The following is a 22,998-nucleotide window of genomic DNA, read 5'->3' as shown; positions in this document are numbered from 1 at the left end:
TGAGAGCATCACCCAGACACGCCAAGGCTGCAGTTTCCACTTCCAGTCAGGGCACACACAGAAAGTAGCTAGTGAATGCTCAAATATGTGGAACAACAAATCGATGTTCTTCTCTTTAGCCTTCTCTCTCTCTCCCCTCTAAATCAATAAATAAAAATAAATAAAAAGGGATTTCTACTGAGTAATTATTACATGCAAAGTGAATTTTAATTAAAATTTTCATACATGTACATTATTCAAATCAACTGTGTGCTAACTGTAATAACTCAAATCAGAAGGTATTTTTAATACTTAGAGCATCACAGTCACAAGAAAAACATTTCTAATATATATAAGTATATATATAATTGTAGGAAAAAAGCTTGATAGCTGTTCAATAGAAGACTTTCAAGCATAAAAATACATAACATTAACATAGAAATACAAAGGGAGTAACAGAATAAGTTCATAGGGAAAACAATTAAGTTTCCAACCATTTGTTTTATATTTTTAATAATGGCACTCAGATTTCCTTGGATAAATTTTAAATAGTGATGTATTTTATTGAAATACAACATGCAGAAAATTCTCTCCTTTGTCACTTTTGCTGAAAAACTGTAGTTGTCAATTTAAATATGTGCAAAGAGATACACAATTTTTCAAAATTGTTTTGAAGACATATAAAAATCTCAATACTGTCCTAGACAAAGTTACAGTAAGGGTCATCCAGATAACTGAAGACTATTAGCAGAGTAGCAAAAACATAACATGCAAGTGTCAGTCTTCCTCAAAAGGATGACAGCCACAAGGGCATACATTTTTTTCCTGGGTATTCCTAACTTGAGTGCTACAAATAGTATATAGCGGGTCTTAAGAATTGTTTATCATGTCGGGGGGAATGGACGATTGAAATGAATGAATGGTGAATACGTAAGTGTCAAAGTATTATTTGACCCTGATTGGTGTGGCTCAGTGGATTTAGTGTGGTCAGCCCACAAACCGAAAGGTCAGTGGTGTCAGGGCACATGCTTAGGCTGTAGGCCAGGTCCCTGGTTGGGGGCACATGAGAGAATGTACGTTTCTCTCAAACATCAACGTTTCTCTCCCTCCCTTCACCTCTCTCTAAACAAGTCAGTAAAACCAAAAAAAGTACTGGAGGAAAGCATGGCATAATTCAAAGTATATTATTTGATAATGGAAAATTATAAACTAATTTCTACTAGAAATTAAATACACAGCATTGAAACGTAGCTAGACACTAAGACTCTTAAATTATTAAAGTGTTAGCATAAAATCTTTTTTTTTTAATTTTTATATATTTTGCCCTGGCTGGCATAGCTCAGTGGATTGAGCGCAGGCTGCGAATCAGGCATCGCAGGTTCGATTCCCAGTCAGGGCACGTGCCTAGGTTGCAGGCCATGACCCCCAGCAATCACACATTGGTGTGTGTGTGTGTGTGTGTGTGTGTGTGTGTGTGTGTGTGTCTCCTTCCCTTCCCTCTCTAAAAAAAAAATTAATAAATAAAATCTTTTTTAAAAAAAGCAAAACTATGTAGTTTAAAAAAAATTTATATATTTTTAGACAGAGGGAAAGGGAAGGAGAAAGAGGGAGAGGGACATCAATGTGGGGTTGTCTCTGATGCGCCCCCACTGAGGACCTGGCCTGCAACCCAGGCATGTGCCCTGACTGGGAATCAAACAGGTAACTCTCTGGTTCGCAGCCCAGCACTCAATCCACTGAGCCACACCTGCCAGGGCAGAAATCTTGATTTATATTTTCGAGAGATACAACTAATAACTAAACGGAAATAAGAGTTTGCCAGAAGAAGGAGGCAAATTTCAAATCACATGCCCATCTTAGCTATAAATAAAACTTTAATAAGTATAGTTAGGATTCAAAGTCTTCAGTAAAGCCAAAATATCATACCATTAAAACGTATTTCAAAAATACTAAATCTTCCATCAGACATTAAATTCTTTTGTGAGTCGGTCAGTGTTTTTCTAAGACCCGCAGTAATTCAGTAATTCGAATTTTCTCCTCAAAGATGGAGAAAAGCCATCAACACCTCTGCCTGAACTGTTGGTTTTTACTTCTCACATCAAGGTAAGTGTGAGTCTTGCATCTTCCTACTCGCTCTGCACACAGGTATTGACTTATTAAGTGGTGACTGTATCTACTGCCTGTGCACAACTTTAAGTTAATTGGTGGGCTTAAACTGTGTCCTAGAATTAATGTAAATTAAATACACCTAGGTAACTCACTGCAGTGTTAATTTGATATGAGGCTTAAAGCATTAAATATTTTTATAGTTTGATATATAATAGGCATATAATAAACTACATATATTGAAATATACAATTTTATAAAAAGTGACATATATACAAATTTCCTTTTGAAAATTTGGGAGTGGTCCCCTTCTTCTGCCAAAAAGTTAAATATGATTTTTGTTATCTGAGAAAAATACTTACCTTCATGTAGTTCACAATCTTAGCAAGAACGCCAAACTTGTATCCAGAGCTCCCTGATAGAGCTTTCAAGTTAAATGATCCATTGCTGTGCTCTGAAAATAAAATTTAAAAAATGGTAACATTTTCATATTAGATATGATTATGACTTTTAAGTAGCTAAGAGGATTTTTAACTCTGGTAAAGATTTTTGTTTGAGCTTTTCTATCCAGTGAATTCTATCTTGTAAAATTTGGTGAAAAATTCAAAATCTTTGTGTGTGCAATAAACTATCCATGGTCTCACTAAGGACAGGAACAAAGTATAAATAATTCAAAAGCATTAAAATACACTTCTTGCCATGGCTGGTGTGGCTCAGTGGATAGAGCGCCAGCCTGTGAACTGAAAGGTCTGATTCCCAGTCAGGGCACAAGAGCCTGGGTTGTGGGCCAGGTCCCCAGTTGGGGTCATGCAAGAGGCGGCCAATTGATGTTTCTCTCACACATTGCTGCTTCTCTCCTCTTTCTTTCTCCCTTCCCCGCTAAAAGAAAACAAATAAAATGTTTTGAAAAATTTTACATACATTTATTTTATAAGTACCTTTTTTTCACTCTTAATTCTGATTAGATTTCCCCCATAATTAGAAGCAAGGCTTTTAAAACAAGAACACAATACAAATCTCAATCTGATCAACAGTGCTTTTCTAACACACTTAAAACCATGAGAAGAGAATGGATTGCTTCTGAAGGATAAAACTTCCAGCATCACTTATTACATCAATTTATGCTCATCATGTTTAAAGATTCCATGTTAATTCAGAGAATAGAAAGGATGATACTATAAACTTTAGATAAATTAGGAATAAGAAATATAGGTACTGCCACTGCACAAACATGGATGCTTAGAAAGAGTTATGGCACCAGGCGAGAGGCAATCTGTACAAGGATTGTTTGCTTCAGAACATCTATCGTTTGTTGCATTCTTACAGGCACAAATCCTAATGCTACCCTGCATCACAAATGCACTCCATGAGTCAGGCAAGAACCGGTAAAAAAATTTCCAAATAAATACTAGGAAAACATTCCAGAGGTACAATACATATTCATTAGCAAGGCATCAGATCAGAAATTATAAAGTTCCCATGTGGCTGGTACACAAGAGATGAGGTTAAATAGAACAGGGGAGAGTCAATGTCTGGCACCAGCTTGGTAACAATAATTGAAGCAAAATAATGCATTAGAACAACCTCAAGTCAAATGTAACAACTGTCAGAGATCCAAAAGAACAGCTTCTAGAAGGCAATACTCCTTTGAGATTAGTTAGTGAAAAGGCTTTATTAAATATGCTTTTTTGAGACTAAAATGAGACTTCATATGCAATTTTCCTCTAAAAATAACTTACAATTTTGATAGCTTACTTGACACATTAAAGTCCATTTTATTAATGGCTCCCAAAATAGTACTTACAATGCCTTTATAGGTGTACTTTCACATTCACTTTTCAATCATGAAATCCTACCTACCTACACGGTTTGTTTTTAGATGTTTGGGGCCCTTATAATGTAACAATAACTAACCTTTTCTGAACACTTACTGTTTGCCAAGAGCCATGCCAAATGATTTTCTTATTTAATCCCTCCCAGAAATCCTATTTAGGAGATACTACTGTGGACTTTTAAACAACAAAAAAAAATAAGTAGTAAGCAGCAGAGTACAGATTCAAATCCAGTTGGTCCTTGTGATAATGCCTTGTAAAGAGTAATTAGCCAGCCTTTAACACAGGCTATGCCATCTGAAACTGGTCTTTTTTTTCCAGAGTATCAATCGATATTTATAAATGCACATCTAATGCTCTCTTAACTTTATAGTAAAGTAATATTAAGTTTATGCTGTATAAATAACTGGGAAGACTAAAAAACAAATGACAAGTATGTTAAAAATAAGCACCAAATGGTCAATCAAGATCCACATACAGTGTTGTTTACCACGGGCTTTCTAACATTTAACTCAATGCCAGACATAGTAAACACTCAATGCTTGTTTTAATGGAGGGGAGGGGAGGGGAAAGGGAATGGAAACAGGAATGGGAATAAGAATGAACAGTATTTCCAGGTGCCCTTTCATGGCCCCAGAAACTAATGTGCTGATTTATCTATGATTAAAATAAGTCTATACAGCAAACATTTACACAGCCTACTATTGTTATTATTGCTACTCCCATAATTAAGAACTTTGATCCTGTTATGCTTAGACCACAACTTTAAATAATACACCATAAATAAGAAAACATTCTATCTTAAACATCCAACTGAGAATTCTTTTGCCATTTAAGTTTCACAAAATGCTGCCCTGCCAGTGTGGCTCACTTGGCTGGAGCACTGTCCTGTGAACCAAAAGGTCACAGGACAATTCCCCATCAGGGAACATACTTAGGTAGTGGGTTTGGTCCCTGGTTGGGGTGTGTACCAGAGGCGAACAATCAATGTTTCTTCCCTCTCTCTCTCCATCCCTTCCCCTCTGAAATCAGTAAGTAGCCCTAGCTGGTGTGGCTCAGTGGAATGAGCACTGGCCTGAGAACCAAAGGGTTGCTAGTTCAATTCCCAGTAACAGCATGTGCCTGGGTTGCGGGCCAGGTGCCTGGTTGGGAGCCTGTGAGAGTCAACCATACACATCAGTTTCTCTCCCTCTCTTTCTCCCTCCTTTCCTCTCTCTAAAAATAAATAAATAAAACCTTGTGTCATTAATTTATTATACAGACTTTTTTAATGTAGGTGGTATGCTTACGACGCTCTCCCAACTATTAAAGCTGAAAATCTTATTTCTCTCTTTTCCCTCAGAATTTCTCCTGTATCAAACCACCACATGGAAATAACCACTTCCAGAAGCCAAGAGTTATATAAAACACAGAACTGAAGGAAAAGTGGAGAAAAGAAAGTTTCATTTATAAAATTGTATGCACTCTTGCTGGAAGAAATACAAAGCTGGTAAACCTGGCCTGTTTGTGTATTCTCTCAACATTGTTACCTTCTAGCCCTAGCACCAAAATATTCACTGAAGGTTCTGAAATTTTATAAACACCGAGGAAACACCAATTTGTTGCTAACTAACAAATCCTACGCAGGAATGTAGCTGAAGGACAAAATGTAAGGCAAGAAAAAAGGGTGACAGCTGATACCCCAGACAGCTCTATTCAAGTTTATGAATGATTTACTCTTAAGGGTGGCAGGACTTAATGCAAATGAGTGTAGAGGAGACTGTCAGCTGTGCTGCAGTTCAACCAATAGAAGCTCAGCTCCATCTTGGCTATGCACTAGACTGCATTACAATCAGACGATACCATCGCTTCAACAGCAGCCTTCCAGACAAGAGGTAGGTTTATATGTCTTTTTCATTTAGTAATACATGTCCTCATGATACAATATAAAAATATTTTACCATAAAAATCAAGCAGAAAGCTTTATTCCTACTAAAAACCAATAAAAGCAATGTATTCATTTAATTGCTTGGCAGGATTTTATTATGAAAATACGAAGACTGCCTGTGCTATTTGATAAGCACCCTTACCATCTGTGCCTTAATGGAAAATTCATGACATTGTCTTTAACTGGATCTATATCCAGACTGTAGAGTAAACCATAAGCATTTGATTTTAAGTGGTTACTTGCTAATTTCATTTTCTCCAAGCTATTTCATCTTAGCAGTTTGGTCTGTCTTAAACAAAGGATTTTTCTTAAAGAAAAACCTGGACTAAAAGCAAATCCTGGACTAAAGCTTTCTGATTATATGCATGCAAATTATATTGGCTGGTAAAAAGCAGACGCTTATAACAAAGTTTGTTGTATTTTAACAAATACCAGAAAATAGTTCAAAATTGTTTTTTTGATGTTGAGTGTAGACTCAGAGAATGCTGGGAAATTATCACAAATGTGATTTAACATAAAAATAAAATTATAAAGGTACCATTATGTAGGCTACATTATAATGTAACCAAAAACATTTATAGAGCTTCAGACTTTTCTAATATTTTAATTAAAATAATTCCTTACAGTAAAATCCTAAAGTCTATATTACTGTAATACATGTCATGCTATTATTAAATGAAAACCTTTTCAAAATAGCCTTTCATTTTTGTGTGTGCCACAAAAATATAAAATCACAGTAATTTTTATATGTTAAAGTTATTCTTAAATTGATCCTTAAAGTAAATACAGATTAAGCCTTTTTGATAAACTACACTTAAAAATAAAAATATGTCGTAAGAATTGGCTAAGGGAAGACAGTACATTACCTTTCAAGGTAATAAGATTACTCTCATGGCCCAGATTAACCGTGCATGTCTACTAAAAATTAGTAGCAAGTGCTGACCAAATTTCTAATTTTCTAATAGTCAAGCACAAAAATATCATTAGTAGATGCTAGAGCTCCAAAATATTACCTATACATGCTGCTCTAAAGATCCAAGTTCTGCCCTTTTCTTTGTTGATAAATCTATTTAAATCTTAAAGGATTTCTTTTCCCTAATTTTTATTTCTCCTATTTCTTAACCAGCATGCAGCTAATATGAGCCAGCGTCCCTTACAAAGACCAAAGGCTGCTGCTATAAGATATCAGATCTCTCCAGGTTCAGCACAATGGGGTTAGGTACCTAGAAAACATTCCTATTTGCTGTATGAAGTATGGGAGCCCAAAGAGACTCAGCCAAAATAAAAACAACTTTGTTAAATAGAACAAAGTTTCAAATTCACTTGTAACTCAAACTTCGGGTAAACTGTAAACCTAAACCCCTACCACCTACCTTGTTTTAAAACCATCATCAGCCTACATCTTGCTGGTAATACACCTATGGTCAGCACAGATGGAGGCTCGCTGCCATTTCACCCAACGGACGAGAGAGAGACATGGCCGACCTCCGAGTTCCAGGGCTGAGTGAGCTGCTCCACATTTAAAGTCGTTATGATTAGTTGATATTTCAAAATGATATGTATAAAGGCACTAGAAAATTCAATTCAAGAGTTTTTACCATCAATACATCAGAAGCGTAATTTTATTCTCATCTGGCAATTCAAGGTTCCAAAACATTTCCAGGTCTTATTCTCTAGGACTAAATACTTCACTAGGGCCTTTTGAAATGGGAGGGAAAAATAGGTGAAGTCACTGTTTCAAATATGACAAACTACAAAGTTATACAGTATTTACCTTAACACTTCCCCGTCCTGTAATGAAATTTTAAAGTGGCTCTGGGGGAATACAGAAAAGTACAGACTTTTTTTTTTTTTTACACCATTTTCTCTCACTTTTCATAGGGCATTTGCTTAATATAAATATATATTTAGCTTCAAAAATATACTCAGAACACAAAAAAATCCTAATGGTAAATATCTTTTTGCATGTCTAGATATGTCTAATCCAGCTAAGTAAATTTTAGACTGTACCCTAAATTTAACACAAAAAATTACTAGAGGTCTACTGTACTTTGAAAAAATAATTCACATAAAATATAAGGTGAAAAATGATTCCATATTATAAGGGTTTACTATTTTCAGATATGCCCAGAAGCCGACTAAAGAGCAGATGTTTTGAGCTGCTCGTCAGTTATCAATACACCCGGAAGAGGCAAACTGTCATCATTTATAGCATAAACCTGATATGTATAAACACTCTCTCCTAAGCTTCTCAGATGCTTCTAGAAGACCTTACCAATGCCCTGGGAGATGGCACACACTGCAATCCACTGTCATCACTGAGAGCATTACTATAAGCATATTTGTGTGTGGATAAAGTACAAGTCAAATCAAAATGACAGTGTTTCATAATCCTAATTTTAATTTTTTAGAATCCAGAACACTGAATAAATGTATTAAATAGATATATAACAGTAGATTTCTAGAAGCCAAAGACGAGGAATACTTTTAAAATACATTACTTTGGGTTTTGAATAAGTAATATGTTCACGCACACCCCTGTCTCCCAAATCTACTCTCCATCCAACCCCACAACTAATCATTATTAATTTTTTGTATATCTGATATTTTTGTGCGGATAAAAGTACATAAAAATATGTATTATTTCCCTCCTTTCCTACACAAACTGTCCTGGCACCTTGCTCTTTTCACTTCACAACATATCCTAAAAATCTTCCCATATCACCACACAATTACTGCATGTATAATATTCAATTATGTGGATATTCTATATTAATGTTAACCAGAAGAATCGTTCACTGATGATGGGCACGTGTTAACTTCACATCATTAAATTTAGTTCTGTGTCTGTCTACCTATCTTCACTTTCTCCCCTTCCCTTCCACTCTTCCTCTATTTTTTCCAAGGTGAGGAGACCTGAAAAATATTTAAGCAATTCAATTATACCTCAAAAATAAACAGAAAAAGTTGTTCTTTAAATGACCTTTCTAATAATTTTTAAATTTCATTTTGAAATAGTAACTTACATTAGTTTTTAGAACTTCTCCCCACTTTTAAAGTCAATACAAATAAAAAAGGCCTACTACTCACAATGAATTAAAACGCAAAGTAATAACTTCAGTATAATTTCAACCTGGTAGGAGTTAATAGATTTATATAACCAATTTCTAGGAGAAAAGAAAAAATTAAAAGCTGCATATGTTAGAGAGACAGAATTTCAGATAACACTTTTAATTTTTATTTAAAATTGCTGTCTCTGAAATCAACAGTAAACACTTCGACAAAGCTACTTACTTAGTAAGGGGTACTAAACTAATCTGAGGGGCATATTGTGGAAACTGCTTCTCTCTCCTCTCGCTCTCTCCCCAGCACCGTTTCCCCTGCGGTCACTTCCAATGCCAAATGTAGAAGAGACCCTCAAACTTTTTTTTCCCATATTTTAAAAAGGAATCAACTTGAAAGGCTTTAACCGAAAGTCTAAGGAATATTTCCATCAATGCTCCTAGGTTAGTCCAAGTAAAATGATTAGATGGACCCTCACGCAACTCTCCCCACTCTTTACCTACCCACATTATGTGGCACTGTCCCCACTTTCCCCAAGGTCCCACTCTCCTTTCTCTCCCTGTCTTCTATTAGCTCTGCTTTTCAAAAAGGACCTGAAACTTACTCACTATGAAGTAAAAATAACTGTAACTATGTATGTCACCTCTCTTAGGAGTATATACATTTTAGTAGTGCTTAACATCTTAAAGGAGTTCCAAAGCTGAACTTGGGGGCGGGGGGGGGGGGGGTGTATGAATGAGTGTGTGTGCATGAACACAGGACACTATTAGGAAGGCCGAGTCAAAAAGGACTTGACTTTTGTCTCCATGTGATTTTCATTTCTATGAGTTACTTGACTATTTGCGTCCATGGTGATTAGAATCAGAGGCAGCAACAATGCAGAGGATAGAGGTGTAGTCTATCAGAGCATCCACATTACACAACTCTATGTGAATGGCACCCACAACACAGTATGACTGGTGCTCCCTGAAGCTGTACAACCTAGCAGCCTTGCTTTCTATCAGAACATGCTCAGAAGAGAAAAAGTGGAAGGGTAAAAGAGGGTAACTTTGAAAGGCTGGGTCTACACAGTTTGAAAATTAATGTGCTGTAACACATACCTGTGTTACAGCCAATGGATTTTTTTATGTCTCAGAACTAACAGAAGCAATTGATTCAGTTATTGTCCATTGGTCTGCTATCCCTCATTTCAAGATGAAGGGTCTCACCAAGCACCAAAAAACTGAAGAATTCTTAAATCCAAAAGGAAAAAAAATAAATTTGAGCCTTTGCTTTTGGGCTCAGATCATCAATTTTACCTTCAAAATACATGAATGAAGAAAAGAAGGAACCAAGTCCATCCAGAGAGCTGAAGTGGTTTACCAAGCAAATCTGATTTTAAAAAGAAAACAAAAACCTTAAAAAAATCAATTTATCAACCCCAAAGTTTTAAAATTTTATCTATAAAGAAAAAGAAATCTAAAGGAATTATATTGTATGGCTTTGGTTTTTAAGTCACTTTTTAGTCTTTTTAATGTGAAAATAGTATTGTGGTTATGTCCAAAAACACAGTCCTCACCTTTTAAGATATACTGAATATTCCTAGAAGAAATAATATAATGTCTGGGATTTGCTTCAAAAGAATCAGTGCAGCACTGGGCAGAGCTATACAAACTGGCCAGGAGTTCATGAATGAGGCTGCAGTGTGAGCACACGCGGGTTTTCATCACACTCGTCTACTCCTGCACTTCCTCGAAGCCTTCTTTAAATAAAACATACTCTCACAGACATGTTATCTCCAGCACTTAGGAAAGTATTTGGTACATAGCAGATAATCAATAAACCTTTGATTAGAAGAATTTAAAACAATTTACAACTACACAGAGGGGAAAAGCATACAAAATAAGTCATTTCTCTCATCAAAAAAGCAACAAACTGAAAATGCCATTGAAGAACTGGGATATTTTTTCTATTTCAAAAATTGTCTTACTTTATAGGTATTTTCTAAGGTTTAAAAATAAGCTAAAAGATATGTTTGAAAGATCAAGAAAATAAAAATTCATTTATTATCTGTAATCCTTACCATCCCATTTAAGGCCTAACAAGTATCAGGTCAAGAAGTGCAGAAGTTAATGCAAGAATACTAAAACTTGAACTCACTGGCTAATTTTATGAAATGGAATAATAATTTTAAAAATAGTAACTTTGGGGTACTGAACTTGCCTGATGTTTAAAATATTCACATTTACAGGTCATTCAGGTATATGAATCACTTAGACTATCATATACATAAAAAAAAATCCTAAGATTATGGTCTCTTCACAGGCAACTTAATTTGACTTTCTCTACTATTTTTCCACCCAGCCACTATTTCCCGATTCAGGTCCCAGAACGTGAAGTTTAAAGGAGCGGAACTAGGAGCCAAAAATACACTGAACCAAGAAGGTGAGATGATGCACAAGGGCATTTTGAAAACATGACCTTAAAATGCTAAGATTCTTGTAGATAATACCTCACTGAGAACTCCTTTACTCAAATTTTAAACCAATTCAGCTGCTTTCCCCCTTCCATTAGCAGTTAGTTTCTGTGTAAGAATCTTAAACATACACATTTGTCTAACAAATGATATACACAAAACTATATGGTATGGTTTAACATAGTACATTTGCATAGATATAGAAAAAACACATTTAATACCATTAATGTGTTTTTAAATTAATTTAAAAAATTAATAATATTCAGGCACTAACTCTGGCAGACAATAAGGAAGACTCAAGTTGCTAACAAATCTTAGCACTGAGATTTGAATTGACAAATCTATAAAGTCTGATTACATATATCCACTTTTTACCTTTTCATAGATTCAAAAGAGTAATACAAGAAGTGAAATCTCTAAGAATGGCCTCCCTGAGCTCCAGCCTCTGGAATGAAACCACTACATCTGTTTATCAGTATCTTGGTTTTCAAGTTCAAAAAATTTACCCTTTCCATGATAACTGGAACACTGCCTGCTTTGTCATTCTGCTTTTATTTATATTTACAGTGGTATCTTTAGTGGTGCTGGCTTTCCTTTACGAAGTCCTTGACTGCTGCTGCTGTGTAAAAAACAAAACTGTGAAAGATTTGAAAAATGAACCTAACCCTCTTAGAAGTATGATGGACAACATCAGAAAACGTGAAACTGAAGTGGTCTAGTGCTCTGCATAAGATCAACAAAATCTATGAAGACTGCCTTTAACTTTTGAGAAAAAAAAATTTTCTCAGGCCAACTGTTATTATAAAATTGACTGACTTTGAATGATTAAAAGATTTCTACTAGAAAGGAAAATCAAGTTAAATACGTACTTTTTGTGTGTGTATCCCTTTCATTAAATATACAGTAAAACTTCACAAATGTGAATAATTTACCAATCTCTTTAAAATGACACTTCAAAAACTAGATAAAAGATTCCTAGAACTCAGTCCTGACCAGTGTGGCTCAGCTGGTTGGAGCATCGCCCTACAACCAAACAGTTGTGGACTCGGTTCCCAGTCAGCGTACATGCCTCAGTTGCAGGTTCTATCCCTGGTCCAGGAGCATACCAGAGGCAACCAGCATCAATGTTTGCTTATCACTCTTTCTCCCTACCTCTCTCCCTAAAAACAATGAAAAACAAATGTCCTCTGGTGGGGGTGAAAAAAAAATTTAAAAATTAAAAGATTCCTAGAATTCAATATTAAGCAGCAAAAGGTAAGCTGGAAAACATACGAAAGACTAATGATGCCAAAATAACTTATAAGTAAACAAATCATGTGGACTAAAAAAGAGTTACACTATATCTACATGTGTTTTGGCAATAAAAATGCTATTTAAAATGCTTCTCAAAATCCAAAGTAAAATACTTCCACTTAAATATTAAAATCCCTACTTATTGAAAAACATTATTTTCTAGTTTGTCGAAGACAACTTGTACATTTTTAATGATTTAAGTTTTGTAGGGTTACTGTGAAAAGTCTCAAATACTCAGAAAAGTCACAAGTATACTTGCATAAAATTTTCATTAACTGGACTAACTGTTGAAATACATGGTATTCAAACTAGTACACCCCCTAAATTACATTTCTTGGGCTTGTGCTTTCATTTTGCTTCTCACATTCATACTCTGAAGGGCTAAGATACCTCATATAGAAGAGACTGCAAAAAAAAAAAAAAGTCAAAGGATAGGACCACTCAACACCTGTTAAGAAATATGGCAGTTTCATTTCTTAGAATTCCAAGGGCTATACAGATATTACACTTTCTAACCCTAATACTATTTTGCTACCACCCATGAGCAAACCAAAGCATGCTCTTAACCACTACACTGTTTCTGGTTATGCTCTTAACCACTATTGCTGACCTGCCCTTAGGCCAGAAATGTCACTCCTGAAAATTTATTGAGACATTAATTCAAAAGAAGAAAAAAGCCCAAAATACAAAGATGTTTATAATAGCATTACTAAAAATAAAAAATTGGAAACAACAGCTTTAAATGTGACACCTCAACTTAACAGATAAGAAGCTAATGAAAAATGACAAAATAGAAAATATTTGATATGTGAAGTGAAAAATAAGTATTTTCAATTTAGAGAACCCTAATTGCCAATCTGAAGTTTTTCCACAAAATATTTTTTATATTTTCTTCTAAAATTCGAAACAAGCACAAGTAACGTAACCAACTTTTAAAGGACTTATGAAACCTAGGTATTCAAGATACTCTGGTAACCAGGAACTATTCTGAGCACTGTTAAAACCACATTTTTGCCTTGGCTGGTGTGGCTCAGTGGATTGAGTGTGGGCCTTTGAGACGGAGGGTTAAGGGTTTGATTCCCAACAGGGCACATACCTGGGTTATAGGCCAGGTTTTCAGTGGGGGACACATGAGAGGCAACCACACATTGAGGTTTCTCTCTCTTTCTCTCTCCCTCCCCTTATCTCTAGAAATGAATAAATAAAATCTTTTAAAAAAAATTTCCTAAACAGTAAACTTTGGGGTCTTTGCCATAGATGGAAAGCATATAGATTCTCTGATAACTAGATTACCTGATAATGTACACTATCAACTTTTCCCTACTGTATCCTTAATTTATTTAGAAGCTCTAATGACAAATTAGTGAGTGCTTCTATGTGTGAGGGATTACATTACAATTACAAACAAGTAATCATGCAATTAAAATAGTACACAGTAGCTTTGTCAGAAATAGGGAGCACTACCTTTTGGCGTCTCTCATAGTGTTTTAAGTAAATTTACGATTTTGTGTTGAGCTGCATTCACAGCCATCCTGGGTTGCCTGCAGCCCACAGGCCACAGGTTGGACACCCCTGGGGCAAGAACTCAATTAAAATTGAAAAGTGGAAATAATATGACTTTTAGGCTGAAACCTAAGAGAGCAGGAGTTAGCCAAAGGGAAGAGGGAAGTAGGTAAGAAAGAATGTTCCAGAAAGAGGAAATATTATGAGCAAAGGCAGAGTAAAGCATGTTAGAGGAGTTACAAGTCAGTATCACTAGACTATAGGGCAAGGAAACAGGGAGGAGGCATAAAAGTAAGTGCAGACTAGATCAGGTAGGGCTTGGAAGCTACAGGAAGAGATGGACTTGATCTGAAAAGCAGTGAGATGTCATCAGACTTATGAATAGAAGAATCACTGACTACTACACAGAGAATGGGAGCTAAACCAGGAGCCCTGGTAAGCACCTAGCGGTGCTATCCAATGACAGCAAACCAAATTAGGGTCATAAGGTAAGTCTTCAGCATTTATACCCAATATACATGCAGCTCTCCTCTTTCTGAGCACATGGAACCACTTGTGGCTCGGTACAGCCTTACGGCCAGTAAGTCATGAGAGGAAGTAATGTGTGTGTCACCTCTGGGCCAGAGCATTTAACTGCCAGACAAGATCTTCCAGAGTTTCCTATCCCTTTAGCACTGAAGCCAACATTTGAAAAATCACCACTCTGTCAGCCCAGGTCCTTGAGTGACTGTAATAAGTTTAGACCCCTGCCAATGGATAAACGTGTGGAAAAAAAGAGGAAAAAAAAAAACCTTTGTTGTTTTAAGCCATTGAGATTTTGGAGCAAACAGATGAGGTCTTAAAGTGGGGCTCTACTAATGTTTAAAACAGTTCCTAAAATTCCGTTTCCCATAAATCATAATTCAAAGTTTCATTGAAATAAGAGCTGATCAATCCTAACGCATGTGCTAATAGGAATGATAGGCCTACTTTGATGAAAAGGATAGCTAACATCATACATAATGGTGAAAGACTGAATGCTTTTCCTGTAAGATCAGAAACAAGGCAAAGATGTCCCGTCTCACTACTTCTATTCAACATACTTGCCAGTCCAGACAAGAAAAAAATACAAGGCATTCATGTGAGAAAGAATGAAAGAAAACTGTCTTTATTCACTGATGACATAATCTTGTACATACTGGGTTGGCCAAAAAAGTTCGTTTAGTTTTTTCTGTAAAATAAAAGTCACATTTTTCGTTTTCATCAATGACTTTATTGATTTGGATATCTGAGTAGGTTGGCTATCTCCCACTATTGCCTTCCAGTAGGTAGAGACCAGGGGTGCTGCTAAATATCTTCCAATGCATAAGACAGCCCCACAGCAAAGAATTACTTGGCCAGAATGTCAACAGTACCAAGAAACTCTGCAAACTACTTCTGACACATTTGATCAGTCACAGCAGCTTCACCATACACTGCATGTTTTTTTTTTCATTTCAGTTGCATTTTTACCTTTCTTGAAATAAGGCATACTTCACCAAAAATGTTGTGTATCTTCTTTCATCTTCAATATTAAAATGACTGCACAAAAACTCACTAATTTTGATATTTTTTAAATGCATGCTGATAATGATAGCTGTCACAATCTAATAAAATTTTTATTATTTTATTGTTGTTCAAGTACTGTTGTCTGCATTTACCCCCCACCACAGCCATCCCCACCTCCCTCCACCCTCCCTTGGTTTTGTCCACGTGTCCTTTATAGTTGTCCCTCAAAACCCTTCCCCCTTCCCCCCCATTACCCCTCCCACCTCCCCTCTGGTTACTGTGAGTTTGTTCTTAATTTCAATGTCTCTGGTTATATTTTGCTTGCTTGTTGTTTTGTCAATTAGGTTCCACTTACAGGTGAGATCATATGGTATTTGTCTTTTACCATCTGACTTACCTCACTTAGCAAAATGCTCTCCTGTTCCATCCATGCTGTCACAAAGGGTAGGAGATCCTTCTTTCTTTCTGCCGTGTAGTATTTCATCATGTAAATGTACCATAATTTTTTGATACATTCATTTACTGATGGGTGCTCAGGATGCTTCCAGCACTTGGCTATTATGAATTGTGCTGCTATGAACATTGGGGTGCATAGGTTCTTATGGATTGATGTTTCAGGGTTCTTAGGATATAATCCCAGCAGTGGAATTGCCGAGTACAAAATTGTTTTGAATAAAATTAAAGACAACTAGGCACTACTAGAGTCATCATACAAAAAAAAAACAATGAATTTTTTGGCCAACCCAATAGAAAATCCTAAGGAATCCACACAAAATCTAGAAATAATAAACGAGTTTAGCAAAGTTGCAGAATACAAGATCAACAGACAAGAATCTTGTATTTTCATGTACCAGGAATGAATATTTCAAAAATCAAATTAAGAATAAAATTCTTGACAACAGTATCAAAAATAAAATACTTAGGAATAAATTTAATAAAATAAATGTAAGATTTATACATTAAAAACCTGAACACATGGAAAGATATTCCTGTTCATCAATTCCAAGACTTAATGTTGTTAAGATAGCCATTCTCCCCAAATTGATGTAGAGAGTCAATGCAATACCTATCAAAATCAGAGCTGGCTCTTTTACCCATGTGAACTGATGAGCTGATTCTAAAATGTACATGGATTTTGAAAAAGAACAAAACTGTAGGATTTAAACTTGCTAATTTCAAATCTGTACTACAATGTACAGTTATCATAAGAATGTGGTACTGTCACAAGGATGGGCACATGAGTCAACAGAGCCGCACTGAGATGCCAGAAATAAACTCATTTATAGTCAACTTCTAGTCAGTAAGGGTGCGACCAAGACAAGTTAATGGGGAAGACAGTCATCCCAAGAAATGGTACAGGGACAACTGAATAACCACAAGCAAAGTGATGAATTTATTAGACCCTTATGCTAAACCAAAACATCAACTCAAACTTATCATAAAGCTAATGCAAGAGTTAAAACTACAAACTCTTGGAAAAAAAACATAGTAAATTTTTATGACCTTGGGTCAGGCAAAGATTTCTTAGATAAAACACCAAGAGCACAGTGATACTGGATAAATTGTATCTGAACATATAAAGAACTCTTACAAATCAACGGGAAGAAGACAGCCTGATATTTTTTAAGTGGGCAAAAAATGTGAACAGATATTTCACCAAAGACATATGAATGGTAAATAAGCACGGGAATGACATCTAACATTGTTAATTATTAGGGAACTGCATATTAAAACCAAAATACCACTTCACATCCACTAGAATGGCTATGATCAGAAAGACAGGAATAACAAGTCTTGGCAAGAATAAGGAAAACGGAACCTTCATGCATTGATGATAAGAATGTAAAATGGTATGGACATTTTGGTAGTTTCTTAAAAAGTTAAACATAAATTTACCATATGATCCAGAAAATCTACTCTTAGGTCTCTTTACAAGAGAAAAAAAAAAAAAAAAAAAGATGTCCACACTCAGACTTGCACAGGAATGTTCAAAGCAGCATCATTTATAATAGATAAAAGTGGAAGGAATACAAACATCTATTAACTGGTGAATAGATAAATTGTGGTGTATCCATACAATGGAATACTTTTCAGTAATAAAATGGAATGAAGTACCGATGCATGCTACGAAGCGAATAAATCCTGGACAACATATAGCAAAATGAATCCCACAACAACAACAAAAAGGGTTATATACCATGACCAAGAAGATTTTATTCCAAGAATACAAAGTTGGTTTAACATCTGAAAGTCAACTAATATACTGTGTTATTAGAACAAAGAACAACATGATCATATCAACAGATGCTAAGTAAAAAAGAAGTCACACACTAAAGACCACATATTATCCAATTCTACTTATATGAAATGTCCAGAAAAGGCAAATACACAGAGACAGAAAGTAGACGATTGGTTATTTGAGGCTGGAGTGCGGAAAAAGGAGCTACTACAAATGGGTACCAGGCATCTTTTGAAGGTGACAAAAATGTTCTGAAACTGGATTGTGCTAATTAGCTGCACAATCATAAATTTACTAGAAGTCTTTTCGTTGTACACCTAAAAAAACAAGAGTGAACTTCATGGTATAGAAAGGAAACCTCAATTAAGTTATTTTTTAAAAGATAATAACCTAAATTCTAATTACAATACAAGACTATGAACATCTTAGGAGCAAAAAGTTCTCTCATCAGCTCTGACTGGTGTGGCTCAGTGGATTGAGTGACCGCCTGCAAACCAAAGGGTCACCAGTTCAATTTCCACATATCTGGATTGTGGGCCAGGTCCCCCGCAGGGGGCGCACAAGAGGCAACCACACACTGATGTTTCTCTCCCTCTCTTTATCCCTTCCTTCACCTCTCTCTAAAAATAAATGAATAAAATATTTTTTAAAAAATTCTCTCATCAGTTCATCCTTTATACTTCAAATACCCAATCAATATGAATGTTGAACTGAAAAATGAACTTGCCATTACTAAATGGTTTCCTAAAAAATAAAAACAGTGCTAGTCAATTTTACTAACCAGAATTTTGTTTAGAGCTTGATGATCCTCCATGTTCTAGTTTTGCTTTCTTCTTCTTTGATGATGATGTTGATGACTCAGAAGATACTAAACGTTTTTCTACGACAGGAGTGGAAAGAGCTCGCTTTTTGAACAGCTCCCGTTCTCTCAAAAGGCTTGGATCCATAATGCTGCAAAGATAAGATAAGTATCTTTAATACAGATTCCTCTATGCTAAATTCAAACCTGTATGTTAAATTCATAGGTCTCAGTAAGAGTTACTTCCCAAACAAAATCACCTTCTGTTACTAGTTATCTAACACTTGTATTTAGTCTCTCATGCACTCAAAAGATATTTACGTAGTGCCTATTTTGTGCCAAGCACTGTGCCAGGCGCTAGTAAAGAGAGAAAGATTATTCTCTAGAGCTCTAGAACTGCACTGTCCAGTATGGTAGCCACTGGCCACATACATGTGCCTGCTGAGCACCTGAAATGGGGCTAGAGTTGAGATGTATTCTACGCGTAAATGTACATCAGATTTTAAAGACTTAGTACACAGAAAAGAACTTACAAAATTACTAATGACATATTTTTAGACTGATTGTATGTTGATGTGACATTTTGGATATACTGGAATAAGTAAAATATTAAAATTAATTTCTCCTGATTTTTTAAACTCTTTTAGAAACTATGGCTACTAGAAAAATTTAAATTACATGTGTGGCTCACACTTGCAGCTCACATTTTATTTCTATCGGACAACGCTGCTTTAAAAACATCAAGAATACTGAGCAGAAACTAGGAAGCAGATTTAAGATGTAGGCTCACAACAACAACAAAAAAAGAGAGAAAACCATCAGAATTGCTTGCAAATGAAAAGGTGTATTTTAAAAGTGGTCAACTCGCTATCATTACATGATGAAGAGGCTGGATTAACATTTGTTAGAAATATCTACAGGACATTCCTGATTTGGACAGAAGTGACACTAAACCTCTTCCGTTTTTTTCCCCAGTTCTAAAACTCTACAATTCTAAGCAACTTCAACACAACCAGGGAAGCCACAGGTCTTTCAACAAGTATTTTTAAATGTTCCTCTCTTGTGTCAGCTCTCCCTAGAATCCCATAGCTGTGAGCTTGGAAGCTCAAAGCGGACTACGTAAATGATTCCTGCAGTGTTAAGACCAGTAGTGTTCATGAGCCGGGTAGGAAGGCCCCAAGGAAAAAGACTACCTTGTACTTTGAAAGCCTTAAAGCACAGGGTAGCTCAATAAATATTTGTTAAATGAATAATGAACGGGAAAACATCTTTAAACATAAATTGTTCCAGCCTCATTGTTACTGGTTTTACACGCCTTTATTAAATGTCCTCTGTTTGTGTGCCACTGACCTCCAAGTTCTGCAAAGTTCTGGAAAATAAATCCTTGCCTTCAACAGGCTTACATTTGAGAACCTGAAAGCACTGAGCAACTCACTTAATGAATAAATACAAAGTGACTTAGAGGGCTTTAAAGTTAAAAATATAAGCATTGATAAGAAATACCCAGAGTAAACTTCAGTTAAGTAGGAAACGAAGTATCACTGGCACAGGACCTCACTTCAAAGACCTATCTTCTCCCCTTGGTTCCAATCCCTAAGAGCAACAGGACCCTAGACAATCCTCTAGAGCTCCCTAAATCCACTTTTATCATAAGTTAAAATGAAGATATTACCAATGCTGTCTACATCTAGCTCAACTGTAAGAAAAAAATGAGAAAGTAATTATTAAGTAGTAAAAAGCTATACAAATATGTTATTTGGGTATTACTATTTTGAGTTGGCTCTGAAAAGAAATAACGATTATACTGTGGTGAGGAAGATAAGAGACCACCCCGAGGGGAGGGAAAGTGTGAGAACAGAAAGGAGAATTCGCAAATGATAAAGTAGGGCCAGTACGCCTAAACAGGAAACATCTGTTTATTTCACCTGGTGAAGAGACGTTAATTAACCCGGGCTTTTAACCATGACTTTAATACAAACTTAAATCAAAAGCCTTACAGTTTACAAAAACCTAAATGGTTACATTTGATCCTCCCAACTTTATGAGCTAAAAGGTATCCAATGTACTCCTTTTAATATGATGGAAAATCTGAATTGAAGGGTTACGGTAAGGTCACAACAGCTGTAAGTACTTGGATCAGAACCCAAATTATCCTAACTCCTAAATCAGCGCTCCTGTACTGATAACGTTCAAAGGCATCCAGAGCAGAAAGCTTAACGTCTATCACCAGGGCATGCTCCGCCTGACTTTCCTCCTCCTCTTCAAGAGAACCCTCAATAACTGCAGTTTCACAGGTGGGGTAGACACATCACCCTGCCCGTTTTACACTGAAAAATACCACAACTCGGAATTCACGTGTCCACGTGTCACGGATGGGCACTGAGAACCCAAAATTAAGTCACAATCTTCTGACTCCACGTTCTTTCCAATATATCGTTCGACTTCTTTCAGCCTTTCTACTTTCCTCTCTCGCTGCCTAAGCTTCAGAGGTGCCACTAGTACTAAGAACACTGCTATGGATAGGCGGCAGGCTGAGAAGAGACTGCTTACATCTTAAATGACAAAAATATATAGACGGAGGAAAATGTATCGCAGCGTTCCGTTTTGGAAATGGGTTTTAGCTTTGCAGAAAACAAAACTATTCTAGCTGAAGTTTAGACATCATTACAAACTAGGTGTCCAAGAGCCAGCTTTAAAACACAGAGAGAGACCGCCCATGAACGAGCATCTAAATCACAGCCTTTAGTCGGTAGGAACCACCCCAACTCCATAGTTTAACTCCGCTACTGCTAGCGTAAACTTGGGGGCTAGATAGAGGCTCTGCAACTGCGAATTCCCCCTTTCCAACCCACAAGTTTGTTCAATAAACCGCCGGCCTGAGAGACAATGCTCCCAAGAAGTTGTTACCGCGGGTAACCGTTTGGCGCAGAGAACTGCACTCCCGGCCTTCCTAGGGGTGGAAAACACGCTCGCCCCTCGGGAAGAGGCGGTGGCGAAGAGCAGGCCGGAGCTCCGCGCCCCTCACCCGGCGGCCGCAGCCCCTACCTGAGCGAGGAGGGCCGCCCCACGCGACCCGACGCCGCCTCCCTGCACCTCCGCCTCGGCCAGCCACCCACGCCCGCGTGGCTGCCGCTTCCTGCTCCTGGTCAGCGCCGGCGCCTGCCCGAACGCACAACTAGCGCTGTCCCGCCAGCCTGGGGTCTCGGCACTGGCAGTGGCGGTGGCAGAGGAGGGAGCCACTCAACCTGGAGCCCCGCCCGCCACTTCCTGATCGGGTTGCTAAAGCCTCAATCCCGGCAGCCACCGCGGCGCCGTTGCCTCCTGGAGAGCGCGTGCGTCGTCACGTGCTCCGCTGGGCGTACCGCAGGAGGAAAATCGGCCAGCTGGAGCGTTCCGAATCTCCATGACAACGGGAGAACTGCTGGGGCCGGGAGGAGAACCCGAGGCAGGTGCGAGGCGAGCAGCAGCCGCCAAGATGAAAAAAATCTTTCCGCTGCAGAATGTGAAACTACCAGATCCTCCTCCAGCTGCTCTGAAATATGTTTAACTCAAGTGGCGACGCAGTTTTTCCAGTTATTGGCTACCAGTTACCAGCATCTAAACTTCAAAGAACATTGGTTCAGCTCTATTTCAAGTGAGGAAACAGGAAGCCCAGGGAAGCTAAATTACTGCTCAAAACAGCACAACTAGCAAAAGCAAATCCTGGAGCGAAGCTGTTTCTGAATTCCCAACCAGCACACGTGTGAACACTTTCCACCGCACCTGTGAACTCCCTCAGGAAAGGATTTAGAATTCAGAAGCAACATAAAGGAGTAGCAAAGAGTAATTGGCCTTGCCCACAGCCTGCAATGTACTGGAGTGTGTCAGAGTTCTCTGTCTGTCCTTTCCTCATTCATAACCCAAAGTGTAAGTATGGCCAGTGCTGAACTATTCTGTAGCTAGCTGTCTTTTACTCGTTACTTCTCAAGTCACTTTACCTGTTTTGGTTTTCTCATCGGGGATAACTGTACTACCACAATAAATGTACTACCACAATCGCATTAGATTTACAAAGATTAAACAAGATGATAAATTTTTATTCAAAATTTGAAAATAAAACCCAAAAACTGTGTGGCTTTTAAAAATTGGTTTAATTCTAGAAGATTTTGTAATAAACCCACTTAATGTTCATCCAATACCCTCGGGAAGTGTGACAATTTAGGAGGGTACAAAGATTTTACAATCCAATAAAGCCAGAGATTGGTAAAAACCTGACAAGGTGTAATGAGGAGAAGG

General features: G+C 37.1%; 2 protein-coding genes across 2 annotated transcripts in view; one reads left to right on the top strand and one right to left on the bottom strand.

Moving 5' to 3' along the window:
• Positions 1–22,002, bottom strand: part of GTF2E2 (general transcription factor IIE subunit 2) — a 49,757-nt gene extending 27,755 nt beyond the window's left edge. Inside the window, exons 1-3 of the mRNA XM_045821437.1 lie at positions 21,769–22,002; positions 18,706–18,875; positions 2,448–2,539 (exon numbers count right to left, since the gene is read on the bottom strand). Coding sequence (XP_045677393.1) covers positions 2,448–2,539; positions 18,706–18,871 — 258 coding nt within the window. The 5' untranslated portion in view covers positions 18,872–18,875; positions 21,769–22,002. The remainder of the gene's footprint in view (positions 1–2,447; positions 2,540–18,705; positions 18,876–21,768) is intronic.
• SMIM18 (small integral membrane protein 18) lies at positions 5,661–12,213 on the top strand. The gene is made up of 3 exons (XM_045821438.1): positions 5,661–5,791; positions 11,251–11,331; positions 11,748–12,213. The coding sequence occupies exon 3, from the start codon at positions 11,785–11,787 to the stop codon at positions 12,079–12,081; it is 297 nt and encodes a 98-aa protein (XP_045677394.1). The 5' UTR covers positions 5,661–5,791; positions 11,251–11,331; positions 11,748–11,784; the 3' UTR covers positions 12,082–12,213.
• Positions 22,003–22,998: the final 996 nt, after the last annotated feature.

This window comes from Phyllostomus hastatus, unplaced genomic scaffold (genome assembly GCF_019186645.2).
Source record: "Phyllostomus hastatus isolate PE091 unplaced genomic scaffold, TTU_PhHast_1.1 phas_scaffold_46, whole genome shotgun sequence".
Taxonomy (NCBI): domain Eukaryota; kingdom Metazoa; phylum Chordata; class Mammalia; order Chiroptera; family Phyllostomidae; genus Phyllostomus; species Phyllostomus hastatus.
Note: the sequence above shows the minus strand (reverse complement) of the source record. Positions and strands in the feature narration are given on the sequence as shown.

What these genes read in the sequence shown, in the direction of transcription:
- SMIM18 (XM_045821438.1), top strand. Translation starts at nt 11,785, where the DNA reads ATGGCCTCCCTGAGCTCCAGCCTCTGGAATGAAACCACTACATCTGTT.